At 36.3% G+C, this 15,438-nt stretch overlaps 1 protein-coding gene across 22 annotated transcripts in view; it reads left to right on the top strand.

The window, feature by feature from the left end:
• Positions 1 to 15,438, top strand: part of ENAH (ENAH actin regulator) — a 154,872-nt gene that overhangs the window by 102,298 nt on the left and 37,136 nt on the right. For 11 of the 22 annotated variants that reach the window (XM_060396052.1, XM_027976306.2, XM_027976305.2 and 8 more), the window contains one exon: positions 11,716 to 11,800. In XM_060396052.1, the coding sequence (XP_060252035.1) occupies positions 11,716 to 11,800 (85 nt within the window). Of the gene's footprint in view, positions 1 to 5,134; positions 5,217 to 6,855; positions 6,913 to 11,715; positions 11,801 to 15,438 lie in introns of those variants that run through there. The other 11 variants (XM_060396051.1, XM_060396047.1, XM_060396046.1 and 8 more) reach the window with 2 other exon arrangements.

The following is a 15,438-nucleotide window of genomic DNA, read 5'->3' as shown; positions in this document are numbered from 1 at the left end:
CTCATACTTTTTATAAAACCCAACATTTTAAAATGTGGTAAACTGTGTAGAGTAGAATCATGTAGTGGTTTTCTGTGTCAGATTGACTGTATATAGAGAAGAGAGCTGGACCATTTGTGAAATCTCTTAGGTGTTATTGTCCTGGCTCCCAGGCTCCTTGGCTGGGCGTTTTTCTTGCCCAGCATTGTCCTGCCTTCACGTTCACCCCCATATCCAAGCGCATTAGCTTAGAAACTTCATACTTTTTTTTTTTTTAACTTCATGCTTTTTTGATTCTCTTCTGTTACAAAAGTAGGGAAGAACAGACATGGTCTTTGAAAACTTCTGTGTTACCCTTTTAGAGTGTAAACAGGTTTCTTAGTTAAAAGAATTTCACCTCTTTACTTAAGGATGAGGGAACGAAATTGTATGAATTTCCTTAAGAATGACTTGACATGTTCTCATATTATTAGATGCTGCCTCTCATCCCCAGATGACACTGGCCCATGGAATTGGGTCCCTTTGTACATATATCCGTCCTCCCTCTTCTCCCTCCCACTTTGCCTAATATTAATGTTGCCTAAAACTTTTAAGTCTAGGCAGATTCTTCACATTTCTTAGAAAATTTAGTATTACCCAATTTTATATTTATACTTAATATCTCCTCTCAAATTTTTGAAGTGAATGATCTTTAAAAACATAGGTAATTAATAAAACTTGAAACAGGAAATAAGAATGCCTAGTAAAGGAGGGAGAAATAATTCTTTTAGTTGTCTGGGGACTAATAGTAACTCCTGGTGTTGACTACCAGAAAGTTCTAATTTTCAAAAAGGGAGCATACTGGTTGACCAAGGAGATCACAGACAGAAGACATCCGCATAGGAGGAGCGTACAGCTCATTTGAGAATTTAAAAGGCCAGTGTACCGGGAGTGTAGAAACAGAGTATGAGGTGGATGAGTTAGGGAACAGTTACATCATGGGGAGAAAGCCCTGGATTTTGGCATTAATCTTTAGATCAGTGGAAAGCTGTTGAAGAGGTTTTACTAAGGGAGATGATTTGATCTGGTTAATAACTAATACTGAGGTGTTACTAGTTTCTGTTGGAGGGGAGAAGTATGGCAATCAGGATGAACAGATTCATTAGGTGATGCCATGTATAGTCTAGTGATAGTGATGGTGTACGTCGCTTCTGTCGTGTCTGACTCTTTGCGACCCCGTGAACTGTAGCCCACCAGGCTCCTCTGGCCATGGAATTTTCAAGGCAAGCATACTGAATTGGGTTGCCATTCCCTTCTCCAGGGGGTCTTCCCGACCCAAGGATCGAACCTGAGTCTCCCACATTGCAGGCAGAATCTTTACCTTTTAAGCCACAAGGGAAGCCCCATGTAAAATAGTCTAGGCTGGTGTATTTTATGTCCCTAAATGCATGTGTATTTATAGTTTATGTTTAGTATTGACATGTTGAATACATTATAAAATGTGAAATTATAGAAATGTAAAAAGAATGAGGGAAAATGAACGGAAGCAGAAGTACTATTTTCTTTCCCATCCCAGGGTATGATCAGTATTCTGGGATATGAACCCCACTTTGCAAACCGAAAGATCCTGAATCAAAACAAGAGATCGTGGAACATGAATAGTGACAGTGGAGACGGTTTGGAGAGAGAAATGCAGAGATTGTATTCACAGGACTTGGAAATAGGTTAAATAGTAGTAACAGCGGGAAAGGAATTCCCAGGTGGCTCAAGAACCCCCTGCCAGTGCAAGAGCCACAGGAGACTCAGCTTTACTCTTTGGGTTGGGGAGATTCCCCTGGAGGAGGAAATGGCAGCCCGCTCCAGTGTTCTTGCTGGAATAATCCCAGCCTGGAGGGCTCCTTCCATGGGGTCACGAAGAGTAGGACACCGCTGAGCACACAATAGAAAGAAGAGGTGAAGAGAGCCCTGGATGTCTGGTTTGCGTACCTGAATAGATTAGAGAGTTAACCAGATGATTAGTAATGAGCTAATCATCTTTGTTAAAGCATTTTGCCTGAACGTGCTGCTTCCTCTGAGCATATTCTTACTAATTTCTTAGGAAGGAAGGACGGGGTGGGGTGGGGGATGGGGGGATGGAGGTGGTAAGGTTATTGATGGACAGGCCTTGATCTATGCTCAGGAGGAAGAAGCAGAGAAATGAATGTTGGACATGAGTTACTCTCGCCTTTGGAAGTGTCATATAGACCCTGCAGCTTGACTCTTCAGTTTCTTTAGCTGGAGGCAGTCACTCATTCCACATCCAAAGGGCTTACAAAACGGGTGTTGGAATGATGCTGTTGCCAAAGCCTAATCAATTATCAGCAATTTTTCAACTGTGAGCAGTCATCTTCATGCTTGCTTAGAAAGAAAGAAAATGCATTTGAGGCCCTAATTTAGGGGCGAACTAAAGAAATGAAGAGGGGTGGGGAAACTCAGTCATACAAACAGTTTTACCTAAGACTCAGTAATTTAGGAAAAGAGAGCGGTGGTATTTTTTTCACTTGTGACTATGGACATGTGATGTTTCATTTTCTGAGATATGTAACATTTTCCTGTGTTAAAAACTACATGTATTTCAAAACAATTTGAAATTCTTTTGAAAATGTTTTAAAATACCACTTTAAAAATACCACACTTTGAGTAAAATTTACTATTTGTAAGTCTCATGTCGTTTAGCACAGTGCCCTGCAGATAGAGTACTTTTTTCCTCCCATTTCTATTGAGGTATAATTGACAAAATTGTAAGATGTTTACAGTGTACATCATGATGATTTGATACATGTATAAGTTGTGAAAGGATTTCTTCCATCTGGTTAGTGCAGCTATTGCATATTTATCTTTTTTGTTTGGTTGATTGGTGGTTTTGTTTTGTTAAGAACATTTATGTTCTTTTCTCAGAAATTTTCAGTTATACAGTACAGTGTTATCAACTATGTTTTACATTAGATCTTCAGCCTTTATTCATTTTATAGTTAAGAATGTGTACCCTTTTACCAGCCTATTATCTATCCACCCCACTCCCCAGCCTCTGGCAGTTACTCTTCTACTCTCTGTTTCTGTGAATTTAGCTTTTTTAGGTTCCACATCCAGGTGATTCCATGCAGTCTTTTCTTTATCCAGCTTATCGCAGTTAGCATAATACCTTCAAGATCCATCCACATTGCTGCTAATAATAGGATTTCCTTTTTTCTATGGCTGAACAATATTGGAGTGTGTGTATATTGATATATATATTTAATATACATAGTGTATCTTTATCCATTCATCTGTTAATGAACACTTAGGTTGTTTTGTACATCTAGTTTTGTGACTGTTGCTGCACTGAACATGGGAATGCAGATTATTTCTTCAGTTTCCTGTGTTCAGTTCTTTTGGGAATATACCGAGAAGTGGGATTTCTGGGTTATATGGTAGTTCTGTTGTTAATTTTGGGGAAAATTTCAATATTGCTTTCCGTAGTGGCTGCCCCAGTTTATACTTCACGGTACCTACTTTTCGAAGACAGGCAACCATACCACACTGCAGTGTCTTCCTCCATTCTATTCTAGATGTATTAGAACAAACACAAGAACGTTTGCTTTCAGTCAGTTCAGTTCAGTCGCTCAGTCGTGTCCGACTCTTTGTGACTCCGTGGACTGCAGCATGCCAGGCTTCCCTGTCCTTCACCAACTCCCAGAGTTTACTCAAACTCATGTCCATTGAGTCAGTGATGCCATCCAACCATCTCATCCTCTGTCATCCCCTTCTCCTCCCACCTTCAGTCTTTCCCAGCATCAGGGTCTTTTTGCAGTGAGTTGGTTCTTCCCATCAGGTGGCCAAAGTATTGGAGTTTCAGCTTCAGCATCAGTCCTTCCAATGAACACCCAGGACTGGTCTCCTTTAGGATGGACTGGTTGGATCTCCTTGCAGTCCAAGGGACTCCTAAGAGTCTTCGCCAACACCACAGTTCAAAAGCATCAATTCTTCAGCGCTCAGCTTTCTTTATAGTCCAACTCTCACATCCATACATGACCACTGGAAAAACCATAGCCTTGACTAGACGGACCTTTGTTGGCAGAGTGAGGTCTCTGCTTTTTAACATGCTTTCCTGCCCTCTCACAACTGCTGACAATAGCTCTTTGCAGTCATGAGGATGATAACCTGGGCCCTCATGGGAGCCACTGCTAATTTGGATGCTGGTGCTGTGCTCACTCAACAGACCAGCTTTCCAGAGAGCACAAACCAAATGAAAACCAGGTCTAAGCAAACTTTCATCATTTAATCCTCAGGAAAAATGCTGAGATGGGTAGTATCCTCATTACAAAGTACTTTGAGATTAATTGCTGTAACAGTGGAAACCTCTAAGGTTAAAAATGTGAATATTAAGAATCTACTATACTAATTCTATATAGCAGTAACAGTAATACTGATCAAGTGACATCTTGTAATTTTCTCCTACTAGTATCTCACCCAAGGTTTCTGTACTACCCTGCTGGTACAAAACACCTAACAATAAAGTATGGTAAAGGGTAGAGAAAGCCTGAGGGATAGCTGTTTTACAAACTATTAGAAATGCATGAACAACCATGACAAGACTATTTCACGATCGGTGTAGCTGATAGAGATGGGTCATTTTTTTTTTTCTTGAAGTCTAACACAGAGGTTAAATTTTGCTTTTTTGATACATCTTAACCTCCTCAGTTTGTGTTTTCCTTTAGGGTCCATCCTTATTTCTCTAAGCCCTGAGCCTATTTTAATATGCAGATTTAAAGAGAAATGTCCCTTTTTTCTTTTTCTAACTGAATTTCTTAAATCCGAACACTGAATGTTCTTTTCCCATATTCTGTGCTCCTCCCTCAGTTGAGCAAAGAGTCAGCAGCATCAGTATTAGGCAGGAAGTGCTGTTAGCCTTATGCATATGATAGAATGAATAATTTAGTATCTTCGGGAAATGCAAACTGCAGTAGAACTCAATCTAGCTTATCAGAATTTAGATCAGTACTTTACAGGATGGTATGAAGTAAAAGTCAGTAGGAAAAAGATGTCTAAAGATACCAGGTTGCATAGAATATTGCATAATTGTTTAAACTGTCACGAGATTGGGAGTTTTGTGTCTTATGTGGTAATAATGTTTTACTGCATTCTGACAAATGTCAGATGACTTTTTGCCAAAATGATTGGTAATGGAATGTGGCAGTTTCTTTGCTGTCAGAGACGAGATAATTTCTCAGGTTATTCCTGTAAGTTTTTAATATTTTTATTTTTTAATCCTTTAAATACAAATGAAAGGAACTGAAAGGTAAAACCTGAAGCCTAGGCATGTTTATTTAATAAAGGCTTTATAGAAGTAGTCATTTACAGACATCGGTAAGACAGACTTTTTTTTTAAGTTTAAACTTAAAATATAATTATTGAAAATTTTCTAAATGGTTTATCATCTTTGGCATGATCTGATTAGGCTAGTAGACATTTTATATGTGTGCCTGTGGTCTTTTTTTATGTCATTACTGTAAATAATTGTGCATGCTACTTTAATAATAATTGATTGGGTGGGTGGAAATACTTAGCAAAGGTGACATTCATTAGTCTTGTTTGTGTTTAAAAAATCTGCTGTATTTAATCTCTTTAAAGCAAGGTTTAAACTTAATTGGATTGGATTAAATCTGATTTCTATAAATGATAAAGATTTTCTTGATTATTTAAGATTTATTACCGTTTGCAGGTGTGTATTCTTAAAATAAAAATTGGTTTAGTTCTGATTCTATGCAGACTTTTTTTAGTTAGCATATATTGTATTATTAAAGAATACAGTTTTAAGGGAAATCTAAAATACTGTCTTGTTTGCCTTTCTGCAGTCTTTCTTAAGTCAGTATATTTTTAACTTGTTCACTGTTTCTTGATTAATACTGATTGGAAGAGAAAATCTTTCCCAAGCTGAAAAGAATTTCTGTAGTATTTTATAGAAAAGTATTGATGTAAAGTTTTGAATGGTATTAATGTAAAACTAAAAGAAATTTAGTTTTGCTTTTCCCACCCTAATTTTGAGTGTCACCTTGCTTTTATAAAAGCCTTTTCATAAATTATCACCTCCTCCTCATTGAATTTTTTCACTTAAAGAGAATTTATCTCGTTAATACTCAAAGTAAATTTTAGTGTAGATAGCCTAAATACTAAATGGCCTTTTGATGTGGCCACACATTTTTAGTAAGATTTTTTTTCAAATGTGTATGCATATACGCATTTGAAGAAAAAAGGAAAAATAAAATTGTGGCTTGATAAAACAATAGTTTTGATGTTTTTTAAAGTGAAAAAATGAAGATATTCTTACTTTACATCAATGAATATGTCACACTTTAATTGCTGGAGGCTGTTTAAAATGGCTCTGGTCTTTTTCAACTAGGAGAAATGAGTTCAGCTCATGTTAAGCTAATCCTAAGCATTTCCCTTAAATTTTGTTCAGCTGCAAATTCCTTTAAATGAGCAATACTGAAAGAGGGTGACTATCATGAAATTAACTAATGGCCAAAGGTTTGACTCCCTGTATCTCAGATCCATTTACATTTTAAGATAAATTGGAAAATGCAAATTGATGCATTCTCTGATTGTGTAACTCAGGAAATAATTAAGCTGTAAGTGCATCATTTGATCTGTGGCTTATTATAGGGTTTTTCCACCAAAAAAAACCACATAAAATTTTTTGAAAAAATTATGTTACAGAGGATACGTTTGTATTAATTACAGAGTTTCCAGAATGAGGGTCTAGCTAGGACGTATGTATAATACGTTTTGAACCTTTCAAAGCACCTTTTAGTTTATGTGAAGTTCTTCAGATGGCCCCGTTGTCTTTTGAAGCTTCTAACACCAAGGTGTCTGTTGCAGCCCAGAGCAAGGTTACTGCTACCCAGGACAGCACTAATTTGCGATGTATTTTCTGTGGTAAGCAACATTATGTTTACATTACTTTTTCAAGCTGTGGTGCATACTACTTGCGCATTTCCATAACTTTTGTTTCCTTAGGCCATGGTCTGGTTTGTGGAATTTGGGATATACAGCAAGCTACTGTTTTATGTTGTGATATTTGTTGTGGTTCATGTAGGTGATTTGGTCAGCTTTTGTTTGAGTTGGTTTCCTAGCGACGATTTAGTTAGGATCTCAGAACTAATTCTTGTTCACTTCTTCCAACATGAATGAGAGGGGTTTTTGTTTGTTCATTTTTGTTTTTAACTATTTTGTTTGAGAGCAATCTTTTAAATTAGAGTTTTAGAGGGAAAGTTTTATCCATCTTACTATGATATCAGGAATGTAACTGGGATTTACTGGAAGGGAGCTTTTGCTTAGCTTGAATTAGTTTCCAAATGTACATGTTGTGAGGCAGCTGTGAGCTCTTTCATGCTTTGATAGGTTGATTTCTGATTGACAGCCTCCTTGATTCAGTAGGTTAGATATCTGTGGCTTAGGAGTGAATTTAGGCTTATAGTGTGTTTTCTTTCACTCTCACGCTCATATACACATGTGTGCACATATATGTGTTGTTTGCATGGACAAATCAGTTATGTCACTTAGCCTTTTTTCCACATAACAGTTAATCAAGTATATGCATATCCTTCTCCTTACACTAGGATATATATGCATATGTAAACATTTACACACACACATAGACATACATCTGAATTCCTTTTAGTCTCATTTGATTCCAAAACTTTGGTTTTGAAAACCCCAGTTCAAAAAGTGACTTTTAAATCTTACAGGCGCAGCATCCCCCCCTCCTTTGACTCAGATATGCCTTTTTGACTACTGTATACCTTAACTGGCCAGATTATTTTATGAGAGATAGAATGATAAATACTACTAAAATTTTATATGAACAGTTCAGCTGTGTATCTTTATTTTATCCACGCGACTCAGAGTTTTTGATATACTCCTTCAGTACTAACTATTGTTTCTTTACCTATAAAGAGAATTGTTTTAAGGTTGATGTACTTGCTGGTTTAGGCAAGGAAATATGTGTTATAATTTGCCCCCCAAAATGAAAATTCTGATGCATTCCTTAATCACCTGAGGTTTTATTTTATGATTGTTCCAGGTGACAGTTATAGGAGTGGGCCTGTCATGCAGCCCTGTATAAACGCTTCACTCCATCTCATATTCCTCAGTTAATCGTTGCAGATTAAGTGTTTAATTAGTAACTTTTAATTTTGATTTTTCTGCCTCCTCCTGGGGGTTCTTCCAGGCCATCTTTTGGACTAGCTGCGAGTGTGATTGTTCTTGTTTGTGTCATTAGGACTCTGTAGCTCTTTTTGAAAACTTACTTGGTGTTCTATACTTTGCTACTTAATATGTGGGGTTTCACATGCAGAATAATAGATAGAGCTTATCCAGTTGCAGAATAATAGAGTTTACCCAGTTGTAGAGAAAAGATTTGGCTTTCATAAAGGTGAATTTTTTAAGCTATAAAATAATGTGTTAAAAAGCAAATTTCCCCCATTATTACCTTTGATTGATTTAACTGTGTGCAAACAATATAATTACCACATTGCTAAGTTTAAACTTGATTGTATTGTGCATAATAACACTTATTTGTCTTTTAGTCCTGTGTTTTTAAATAGTCTGTGGCTAAGTGTGAAACAAGATATGTGAAAATTAGAACGTGACAATAAGTGAAATGTGCTTTAGCCAAAACTCAGTACTAAAGTCAAGACTGAAATGCCATTCATTCCTGGTTTAGAGAGATGTTCCGTCCTGATTTCCGTCATTTATAAGTTACTGTGTCAGCGACATGGACACGTTTTCTTTATTAGAATCAGTGATTTACATACTTTGCTACATGAATCCTAGCCAGGACACATTAGGACCAACTATTGTCTCTGGCTCTGGTAATAAAGCAGAAAAAACCTTAACTCTCATATAGCTACTGTTCTTTATGATATTAGAGTAGGGACAAAGCAGGTTCACTTGTCTCTTCTCCCTTTTCCCTCCAAAAGAACTATTGACTATCCTGTGATGCTCCTAAAATGTTGTTACTTAACCCATTTGTTAGTAAACTACCTTTTTTTTTTTTTTTGGCATTCTGTGAGAACACAGATACTCATGTAGACATATGACCTGTGTGGAGTAACCAGTAGTTGTATTAACGAAAGTACAGTGGCAGCTGACAGCCTTGTACTCTTTAACGGCTGCTTCATGTTGTGTGGTGCCTTTGGTATAGTTTACCAACTGTGTAACCCAGTAGAGTGTTGGACAAGAAGAAAGAATGTAATTGTGTACCTAAAGTTCATAATTTACCTAGAACTCTTACTTGATCTCCCAGTACATTTATATTATTTTTAAATGCACATAAATTTCAGTGTGCTTGTTAATTGTCAGTTGACCGTATTGATAAAGAGGAAACAAAATAACCAGATTAAATATGGATGTGAGAAAATGCTGGGGGAGGAGGATTCTCCTTTTCTGTTCCCACCCCCACCCCTTTTAAAGAAAGTTTTTACGAAGATAACCTAACCCATTATCACCAAGAGCCATGTAGAAAAGAATTTTAGAGTGTTTTTTAGTTGTTCTTGGATTCCTCCCATTTAAAAAGGATCTTCCTTGTTGTAAACTATTTTTATAATTAGCAATATTAGCCAGAAAATATTACACACATTTTTTAAAGCTCCTTTTAAAACAAGTTTGCTGAGTAAACTTAAAACTCAAAACTTAAAAATCCAAATTAGACCTTTCTCACATTCAGATTTTTTTGCGAGTTATATCAAACTTCCGTTAGTTTAATTTAAAAAACCTTTAAATGAAATCAGCAGGATTGAGTTGAGATAGTGACATCTTTCTCTTTGTGTTGAAACTTAATATCGAGAGATTTTAATTGGTGAATTTAATCTATTAATATTATTGTTACAATAATAATTACAGTGCCTGGTTTAGATGTGTTAGTATCAAATTTGAGATTGATGCCAAACAAATCTGACGTTCACCTGATTAATTATTTGAGCCGCATGAGGTTTTAACTTAAATATCCAAACATTATTTTGGAAAATAGTTAAACCATGATGGTCTTATGAGTTGACCATGCTGAATACTCACATTTAATATTTTTTTGATGAATGTAACTTTGTAAATACTGCCTCCAACTAGTTTATATATTTTCAAAAGTACCCACCCACCTTGTTTGTCCCCTTCCTTCAGCCAGAAGAGACAAGTAATGTACACTGAACATTAGTGTGTGGCTTAATATGGCAGTCTATTTTTGTATCATTATCTTGATATCAGAAAGGAGAGAATTCCAGTCTGTTTACTAGACACTATATATCTTCATTTATGCAAACATTTAAATGCATTTTTAATTTTAGAAGCTTTTTGATTTTTTGTTGTTGCTGTTACTGATGACATGGAATTAATATATTTTTATATTTCCTTTATGTGGCTCTTAAAATAGCAGAGACTTTTAGGAAATCTAGTGAAGTATCATTGCAGTTGTCATCTAATTTGTCTTCAGAGGACAAATTAAATGATTAAAAACATGTAAAGAGATGAGGGAAAAATTAGTAGGTAAGTTCAGATCAAATTATTTTTTTACACTTGGGATATAACAAGTACTGTATTATATTCTAATGAACCTTGTCGTTCTCTTTGTGAAATCTCCACTAGTATAAAATAGATACTTTGGGCTGTTAACTCAGATTTACAATAATTTATTAACTGTCTTTTATACTAGTGGTCTATAAAAACACTTTCAAAATATCTGCCAGGGCCCTTTGCTAGCACACTAGAATTCACAAATATGTATAGCATTATCATAATGCATATATTTCTCTCCAAGAGTGAAAGATAACTACTATTTCTTTATTCTCTTCTTTACTGGATTAAATTCAAGATTGTTCTAGTATAACTATAAGCATTATATATTAGGTCCAGTATTTTATTTATCTCATTTTGTGACAGTTTTTATATCCAGTGACATTAAAATGTCCCATTGTTTAGTGGCCTTCTTTATGAGATGCTAAAAATGGGTCTGCATTTTATATGACATGGGAATGAATGGTCATTAGTTTCTCATGACAGAATCGTGTTGGTTTGAATGCAGGTTTTTTGTTTTGTTTTACCCCAAGTGAAAAATTATTGCAGTTATCTCTGTTACATTAAAAGTTCAGATAAGTAGATTAATTGTATGTGAAAGTTTAGCAAATGTTTGTTTTCACCAGTGCTGGAAATGCCAGGCCATTAAATAAGAATGGCAACTTAAAGTGGGCAAGTTTGATAAATGCATTAGCGTGCATCAGTCTAGTAATAAGGTTCTCATGCTTTCTCTCTCCTGTTTTTCATTTCCAGTGTTCTATTTAGGTGAGTTTTTGAATTCTGATTTTTCATTAAGTTCTCCCTCTCCACTTCATGAATAAGTACCCCCAAGAGAATGTCTCATTGTCTTAGAAAATGTCAAGCTTAGGTGCCTATTCAGATGCTCATTGAACACTTGTTTTACTCAAGCTCTTCATATATAAATGTTTATTTTTCCTTTATTGTTGATGTTTTCCATTTGTTTCAAGTAAGCCTTCTGGAAATAATGACAGTATTTTGTTGCAGTCTTTCATTTGCTGTGTGTTATATGAAGCTTATATTTTATTTTGCTAAACAAAAAGAAGATACATTTGTAATTATGTGATGGTTTTATGTTATTCTCATGATTTTACCTCCTCTATCCAGCACAATATAAAGATAATGTTCATTTATAATGTTTCCCTCCCTTTTTAGGGCCAACATTGCCTAGACAAAATTCACAACTACCTGCCCAAGTTCAGAATGGCCCATCACAAGAAGAATTGGAAATTCAAAGAAGGTAAATTCTCAGGTTATTATTTGCCCCTGTCTACTGCAGAAGACCAGTCTGTGAACATCTGCTATTGAAAGTAGATTGTGTCTCATCATGAAATGTGTACTGTTAAGTCTTAAAGACATTTTTATAGCTGTTATAAATTAATCTGTGATCATTACGGCTGTCAAGTGACTAATTTGGAAGGTTGAAATAGTGTTGACTGTATAAGGCATTGGACATTGGATAGGACTTAGTAATGAAGTGTATAGTCATTCTGATTTTGATTAAACTGCTGGTTTAATGAAATCAATAATATTATCTTCATTATTTTCAGTGCAGTGTAGAAATACATTTTAAATTATAATACAGCTTGATCTAGGGATTTTTTTTTTTTGAATTAGCAAAATAGTCTCTAATTATAAGCTACTTTATAACAAAACAGTTTTATAAAATTCAGGTACAATCAATAACTAAAATTGAGCTAGTCAAACCAGGTGTCCTGCTTAAACAAAGGAAAACTTTTTTTGGAGATGTTGATGTTGCTTTTTGTTACTAGTAGATTACCCCTGTTTTGTTCTGGAAATTGATAGCCATCATGTAGATGGAATTTTCCAGTTGAAAGGCATTTGCTCCATGGCAAGCCAGTATATTTTATTGTTGTCTTTGATTTGGACCTCACATTTGAGACATTCTTTATATTCTTTATCTTATCTTAATATATGTGCCATGTTTCCCTGACGGATGGTCAAGGGATCTGTTGCTGTGGTTCTTTGTTGGTTACTTTGCTGTGTAACTACTTAGTCCTTGAAGAATGCCCTCCAGGATCTCCCAAAATGAGTTTTGTTTTTGACCGTCTATATCTTCAGATAGTTCCAGAAATAGCCTCCACATGTGGTGAAACTCTGTCTTTCCTTTAGAGTGATGCTGTGACAGATATGAATAAAATGAGTTTCTGTAGAAATAAAGAAAACTGAAAGGACATAATCATTTCAGTTCTATGTTGAAAGTTTTAAACATACTAGGATAAGTCTAACAGAAATTGTAATGATCTGTCTCTCACACACACGAAAAGAAAAGCAGTTAATAAAAAATAATCATAGGGGACTTCCCTAGTGGTCCAGTGGTTAAGACTCTGTCTTTGCACTGCAGGGGGCACATCTTTGATCCCTGGCCAGGAACCTAACATCCCAAATATTAAGAGTAGTAGATTCTTCCTAGCCTTTGTTAGCCTTTGTTAGATTCGTCCTAGCCTTCTACAAAGGCTGGGAAGAACTGCAAAGGCTAGGAAGAACCAGGAGAAAACCCTGAACGTAGTACATAATCTTTGGGTGATACAAAGTTGGCAAGCAAGCAGTCCCAGACACAGTTGCTGGAGGCCAGGACAGTAGAGGATGGAGACAGAAGCCATCTGCTAGTACTGCTGACTCGTTCAGGGTCACAGGTGGGACATCTCTTTGCACAGGGCTGTCAAGAACTTGCAGCATACAGTTTTAGTTGGAAATGAGTATTTTGAGTGAATTTTTAGAAATTGTTACTAGAATACCATGCCTCATGTATATATTTTCTCTTTTCAATGTGTTCATCTGAACTTGAAGTTTTTCTCTTTGTATATGAGTAGATACTTTAGAGTTTGAAAATTGAAGATGTTTACATTACTTACTTGTTTAGTTGAAGACTTGAACTCAGTCATTTTGAAGCATGAAATCCAAACTTCTGCAAAGTTCATATAAATTTTATGTTTTTTGTCCACAGTCACGCATAGACTGCTTTCTCCTTCCACATGACACCAACCAGTTTCCTTCTCTTTCCAGTATTTATTTCATCTTCATTCCTTTTCTTCATTCTCCACCCACTTCCTCTTTATTCTTATGAAATCTGCCTGTGTCTCCACAGATCTACTGGACATGCTGCTTCCATCATTTACTTAGACTAGTCTTCTCTTAGAGTACCACTTCTCTTTCTTCCTTTTGGTACTTTAGAGTCTCTTTGCTAACCCTTCTCCTTTTCTCTCCTTTTTGTACCTCTTTGTTTTCTTATGTAAGGTTTTGCTTTTTCTTTCTGCACACAGTATAACCTTTGAAAAATTGATGGTTTGGTTGGGTCTTGTAGTTTTATGCTGATGGCTTCAAAATCTACAGCTCCTAATTATCCAGTAGAGATCTAGACCCATATTTCCAGTGAAATGGAGTAGTGTCATGGGTCCTTTTTGAGAACTGGAAGGAAGTGGTGAACTACTGCCTCCTTCTATCCTGTCCCCCCTGCCCCCAGACACACCCTTCAGATATGTGTGTGTGATTGTGCACACGTCTGCCCTTACATGGTCCAGAGGATCACAGACCCCCATAATTCCAACAATGGATGCTCAATGAGAATTCCTGTTGTAGAGCTCATCCACCTGGGTGGGTATCCCACTGATGCCTCATTCGTAATGTACATTCCTTCTGTCTCATATTTCTCCCAGAATTGCTGCGTGGAAAGTCTGTAATTATCTTCGTTCATGGTATCTGTTCAAGTACAGTTCTTTCTTTCTCTAAAAGCCTGTTGGGTTTACTGTTCTAATATTCTCACTGGTAGTAGGTTTCTCCAGTGTTTATTCTCTTACATACTACTATAGATTTGACTTTCTAGTTTTTCTGTCTTTAACCTAGATCCCTTTCAGCTATTCCTACTTTATTACTGCCAGATTAATTTTTTTTATTAAACTTTTTTTGCTCAAACAGTACAGGAGGGTCTCAAGTTAGGGAGGGTAATCTGCTGCACAGTTGTGCCTTCCCTCATATTAATCACCAGATTTAAACATTTTTAACCATTTCTACCTTAAGTTCTTTTGATGAGTTCTTCCATAATAATTTGTTTATATTTATATTTTTTGATTAGTCACAGAGAGTAGCTATTGAATCTTTGCTATGAAAAATGAAGATTTCTTTACTTCCCCTGCCAATTATGAGTAGTTTTTATTTTTAGTTCCTCTTGGGCTTTGCTGGTAGCTCAGCAGTAAAGAATTTGCCTGACAGTGCAGAAGACACAGGTTCGATCCCTGGAGAAAGAAATGTCAGCTGACTCCAGTATTCTTGCCTGGAGAATTTAATGGACAGAGGAGCCTGGCGGGTCGCAGAGAGCCGCATACAACTGAATGACTAGACAAGGACAGCCTTAGACAATATGTCTTAACTCCTAACTCTGTAAGAGGAGTGCAGCAGTTCTGCACATCCCGCTGCCCCCTTTCTTCCCTTCTGCAGCCTAGCTTTGGCAGACACATCATGTTTTTTATTATTTTCAAGGTTTATACATTTGCAGTCTTTCTGTTACTGTTACTAAATTTTTGTCTTTATGTTGTAGGTGATCTTTTCCCCCCCTTCCTAGAGTCCATTTAACCTTCTTAGTAACCACAGTAGTCTGAGTTTTCACCAAGATGTGATTAGATTAGGTTTTGGGGTCCTCCCCTATTTATTAAGCTCAATACTTAGTGGACTGTTTCTGTTTGGGAAGACTTGGCCACAGCTCCTAATTTTTAAGAAATTTTAATTTCTTAAACCATTTCCTTCTGTTTCTTCTGTTCTCTTTTTGGGGAACTCCTACTGATCAAATGCTGGGCCTCCTGAATTATTTCCTTATGATGCTTGTGTTTTCTCATTTCCTGCCTCTGTTTCTTTGTTCTGTAT

Source organism: Ovis aries, chromosome 12, assembly GCF_016772045.2.
Source record: "Ovis aries strain OAR_USU_Benz2616 breed Rambouillet chromosome 12, ARS-UI_Ramb_v3.0, whole genome shotgun sequence".
NCBI lineage: Eukaryota > Metazoa > Chordata > Mammalia > Artiodactyla > Bovidae > Ovis > Ovis aries.
The sequence above is the reverse complement of the archived record's forward strand: the minus strand, read 5'-3'. Positions and strand labels throughout refer to the sequence as shown.